The sequence below is a fragment of the Glycine soja genome, chromosome 7 (assembly GCF_004193775.1).
Source record: "Glycine soja cultivar W05 chromosome 7, ASM419377v2, whole genome shotgun sequence".
In the NCBI taxonomy this organism is placed as follows: Eukaryota; Viridiplantae; Streptophyta; class Magnoliopsida; order Fabales; family Fabaceae; genus Glycine; species Glycine soja.
Window position 1 is genome coordinate 18,610,219 of NC_041008.1, and position 5,537 is coordinate 18,615,755.

The window sequence follows — 5,537 nt, forward strand, 5'->3', positions numbered from 1 at the left end:
ACACCCTCACTTAGCTGAAACAACACAGTGGCTAAGCGAGTATGGCTCGCTTAGTGCGACACACTACCTAGGCTTAGCGCTAGTGAGCGCTTAGCGGGAATCGACTACTGCAACATTAATAGCTTAGCGCTAGTGAGCAAGCTCGCTAAGCCTTATTCAAAAACAGAGAAGAAATTGTGCTTAACGAACACGACTCGCTTAGCACATGAACAAAATTACGCAAAACTAAACTGCATTGGGCTGAGCGAGATAGACTTGCTTAGCCTAGGCTTATTCATATTCAAAGGCATGGTGGCTTAGCGAGCGTGGCTCGCTTAGTCGCAACCAGAATACCAAAAGCCTCTATGACATCGGCCTAACTAAGCTTACTCGCTAAGTGCAGCATGTCGGCTTAGCAAGTCCATACGAACTTAGGAATTAAAAACTTGAAATTTAAAGGCTCGCTAAGTCGTAGTGCAGTAGCTTAGAGAGTTCATACAGAGATGTATAAATGTAAACAAAAATGATGAACTCGCTTAGCGGGACAGGGCTCGCTTAGCAAGTACATTGAAATTTCTAGAAAAAATTGAGGCTTCGAAACCTCAACTCCCTAGCCACTTTCAGGCATAGGAAGCCTAAGGCACAACCCTGCAATCAACCTACATTACCTACTAAATTAAAGCCCTAACAACATACAATCTAAACAAGACACTAAGAAACTAGAACATCAACAACATCAAAATCACAGTGAAATTAAAATGTCTTATACCCTAGGGTTCACAAAATAAACTCAAAAATGACAAGGGATTGCAGCACTTACTTGGATTGCAGAGATGAGTGAGTGAATGTGAGGCAATGAGCAGAGAAATGGAAGAACAGTGCAAGAGAAATGCCAATGATTGCAAATGAGAGAAAGGGAAGTTATAAGATTGTGCAAATGGTAACTGCTTAAGGCATTTATGTTTTATTTTTGGCAGTTTCGATCTACTCTCTAAGCACAAGTGACTCGCTAAGCGAGCACTCAGTGACGTTTGAATTTTCAGGATTTAAACTCATGCGCTTAGCGAGACCAACTCGCTTAGCCCAATTCGAAAAATAAGAAACCTGAGAGGTTTTTGGGCTTAGCGCACAGGTGTGCGCTGAGCGAGTTATGCAACTCTTATTGGCCTGCAACTTTCGTTAAGTAGGACATGGCTCACTTATCGAATTAAATGCCTCATGATGCAGTAGAGGGGTCACGCTTAGCGAGATGGGCTCGCTTAGCGCTATGCCATTTTAGAGAGAGTTATGGGCTTAGCGGGTATGGTACACTTAGTCCAATAGCCATGAAAATCCAAGAAGAGAGCCTTCTACGCTTATCGCATAGACACGCTTAGCGAGAGACTATGTCGCGTTTAGCCCTATTCCATTAAATGCAATTCCAGAGAGGTTTCTGGGCTTAGCACGACTGTCTCACTTAGCGAGACCCCAACAACCAATGTTTGGGGGTTGCACGCTTGGCGAGAGATGCTACTCGTTCAGCATATAGAGTATGATTCACTTAGCGCATAGAGCGGGCTGAGCGAGGTGGATGACTGAAAATTTTTTCTAAGTTCTTTCCTCATCCAATGCTTCAAATAAGCTTTTGGCCAACCCCTCTATCATACCAAACATGTTTAAAATCTTACTCTAGCAATCTCAATTAAGTCAAAACCTAACTACATGCAATGATGAACATAAAAATGATTGAGAAAATCAAGAAAAAGCTGGGTTGCCTCCCAGTAAGCGTTTCTTTAACGTCACTAGCTTGACGTATGGTACCTCTATGGGTCTTGTGAAACATTAGCTTTGGAAATCTGAGCTATGTCATTCTCAATCTCCTCCATCTTGGAATAGACATTTCGGTCAATTGAGTGTTTCACTGCATCAAACAAATTGAGGGTAACCTTCTAGTCATCCACACTCATCTCTAGATTACCCTTTCCCATATCAACCACACAATTGGCTATTAACATGAATGGATGACCTAAAATCAGTGGAATTTTAACATCCTCTTCAATGTCCATTTTCACAAAATCTGCGAGAAAGTGAATTGATGCACTTTGACCAACACGTCCTCCACTACACCATATGACCTTGTGATTGAGCGATCTGCCATCTGCAATGTCATTCTTATTGATAAGATTTCTAGCTCTCCAATCCTTCTGCACATGGATAAGGGCATCAAACTAATGCTAGCTCCTAAGTCAATAAGGGCTTTTCCAATTGACATAGCACCAATTGAGCAAGGGATTGTAACACTCCCTGGATCCTTATACTTTGGTGGAAGGATTCTCTGGATAACAACACTACAATTTCCCTCCACCACAACAATGTCACTGTGGATATATTTGCCTTTCTTGGTCAACAGATCTTTGAGAAACTTGGAGTAAAGCGACATCTATTGCAAGGCTTCTCCAAATGGAATAGTTATCTCCAATTACTTGAAGATATCAAGGAAATGAGCAAAATGTCGTTCCTTGTCCTTCTTAGATGGCACCAAAGGATATGGTGCTTCCTTTCCTGTACTTAGAACAACCTCCTTCTTTTACTCTCTGGCCAACTCACTCTTAGTCTTTTTCTCTTCCTCACCATCTCTCTTTTTTTTCATTTTTTTCTTCCTCCTCTTCATTTAATTTTCTCTCTTTCAACTGATCTCCCTCATTTTCTTTTTCTACCTCATCTTTTAACTCCTTCTCCTCAATAGTCCTACTCTCATCCTTCACAATAGTCTCCCTCTTGCTTCTAGTCATGACAGCCTTACATTCTTTTATGGGATTTTTCTCTGTATTAGCTCCAAAACCTCCAGAAGAATTCCCAGAAATGCTTAGCTAGTTGTCCCACTTGGATCTCCAGTTTCTTGATGGCTGACTCAGTGCTCTTATGGTTAGACATTGAAACCTGCATAAACTGAGCCAAAGTTTCTTCTAGCTTGGTGGTCCTCCCGTACAAGCTAGGCCCTTGATTCAGAGGTCTATTGGAAGGTCCTCCTTGATCTTTATTGAATTGATTTCCTGGATGTGACCTCCATCCTTGCCCCTGATTTTGATTGAAATTTCCACCTTGCTAGTAACCTGAAAAACCACATGCATGAAATCCTTGTCTATTTTGATTTCCCATGTAATTTACTTCTTTTGCAACATCATCTTGGGGTATGCAATAGTCGAATTCATGAGCTCCTCCACAAATACTACAGCCTCCAACCTGCATGACAGCAAAATGAGAGGGCTGAGCCGCTTGTAACTGCGTTGGCAACTTGTTAAGTGTCTCGGTGAGTGATTCCAGCTGCTTAGCAAGCAGCTTGTTCTGTGCCAACAATGCATCTTGTGAAGAAAGTTCTAACAGACTTCTCTTGGTGGGTATATGAATTCTATCACGCAAAATAGCATGATCACTAGCATCCATATTCTCAATGAGTTCCATTGCTTCTTCAGTCTTCAACTTAATCTTTCCCCCCAGCAGAAGCGTCTAACAATTGCTTGGACTGCAGTCTCAAACCATCAATGAAAATATTCAATTGGATAGGCTCGAAGAATCCATGAGTAGGTGTCTTCCGCAGGAAACCACAGAATCGTTCAAGTGCTTCGCTCAAAGACTCATCTGGAAACTGATGGAATGAAGAGATTGTTGCCTTGCCCTCAACTGTCTTTGATTCCGGGAAGTACTTCTTCGAAAAAATTTCTACTACTTCTTCCCATGTCTTCAAGTTGTTCCCTTTGAAAGAATGCAGTCATCTCTTTGCTTCTCCAGCCAAAGAGAATGAAAACAAGTTGAGTCTCACTGCATCTTCCGGCACCCTTGCAATTTTCACTTTATTGCAGATTTCTATGTATGTTGCAAGATGTGCATAAGGGTCTTCATTGGGCAGACCATGAAACATATTTCCTTGAATCAGCTGGATCAAGCAATATGGATATGTGATATTGTGTGCTTGGACTTTCGGCCGCACAATGCTTGTGAAAAATTGCGGCATGGTAGAGCTGGAGTAGTCCTCAAGAGTAACCCTCTATGGTTGCTCGTCCGCCATGATACGTGGTTCAGATGCACCAACTTCGGATTCCCTCAAGTCTGCTGGAAATGCTGAAGATGATTCGGATGAACGAGTTCCCTCGACACTTGGTTGTACTGTTCTCTCTTGTAAAGCTTTTCTCGTCCTTTTTTCATTATTTCTCCTGCAAGTAGCTTTAATCTCCAAATCTAGTGGAGCTAAACCCCCTGTTGCAGAATTACCTCGCATATAAGAAGCAACTAAATAGAGCAGCAGTTAACCAAGTCAAGAGAAAAAATTGAATTCTATCTATTCACAAAATCAATCAAAGAATAAAGAATAAATGTTTTCAAACTGAATTATATTCTCTAAGTGGAAGGAAATTCCCCAGCAACAGCGCCAAAAACTTGTTCACTGGTCGGCAAATATACCGATTCACACAAGTAATATAAAACGGTAAGACCGAGTATCATATTCTCAGGGAATTTGTTTCACCTAGACCGTGTACATTCAGTATGGAAACACTTATATGGATTAAAAACAAGGTATATGTTGAGTTCTGTACTAGAAGATCTATTTGAACATAAACAAAATATCTAAAGCTAAAAGAAGTGAAAACTATCAAGTTAAGAGTGTTGGGGCGTTCTACTGAGTTTCTCTTGATGTGTAAAATGTATTTTTCCTTATTGAACGTTATCCTAGTGTTCTTATGCTGAGAAACTACTCAAACCATGATTCCTCACATGAATGAGCTTAACTCTCTTTAGACTTTGGCCTTGATCCCTCAACAAACTTGTTCTAAAAGAGTTGCATTAAGATTACAACATAAAATGAACTAGATCACTGCACTCTATTCCTAGACATACAAATTTCTAGCTTGCTCTATTTGATTCTCACAAATAATATATAAATAAATAGTAAATATTTGATTCTCACAAATAATATATAAATAATACGTACATTTTTTCATAGTGAAACATTTTCTGAGAGAAACAAAATTTTATATTCATTATTTTTTCAGTCTCTTTACATTCATGATTAGTAAGGTTTAGACAGAACATTCTTATTTCAATATTGACCCCTCGTATAATCATTATTTATATCAAGTAATAGTTATATCTAAAATAATTTCTTATTTAATCCGATTAGAACTAAATTCTTAATTATTTATTTATTAATACATATATAAGTTTTATGTCTCTCATATCATACATTAATTCTAACTTAAGAAATAACTGAAAAATTTATAAAAAAGAGAATTGATGCTACCAATTTAATAATGCAAAGGAATAGGTAACAAAAGCAACTAAACCAACTCCTCCTAAATTCTCACCCCCAAGAGGCATCTTTAGGGTGTATTTGGTTTACATTTTTATTATCTGTTTTCATTTTCTGTTTTTATTTTCTGAAAACTATTTTCATTTTAAAAAAATTAGAATTCTGAAAACATGTTTGGCTTGAGTTCTTATTTTTTGCTTTCAGGAAATAAAAACACTGAAGGAGAGAAGCGTGTGAAGGAAAGAAAAAAAATGTATTTTTAGACGATTTTGGG

General features: G+C 38.8%; 1 protein-coding gene across 1 annotated transcript; it reads right to left on the reverse strand.

The window, feature by feature from the left end:
* Positions 1-2,026: 2,026 nt before the first annotated feature.
* On the reverse strand, positions 2,027-2,398 carry LOC114420471. The gene has a single exon (XM_028386360.1). It carries the CDS (start codon positions 2,396-2,398, stop codon positions 2,027-2,029), a length of 372 nt encoding a protein of 123 aa, XP_028242161.1.
* Between the last annotated feature and the right edge of the window lie 3,139 nt (positions 2,399-5,537).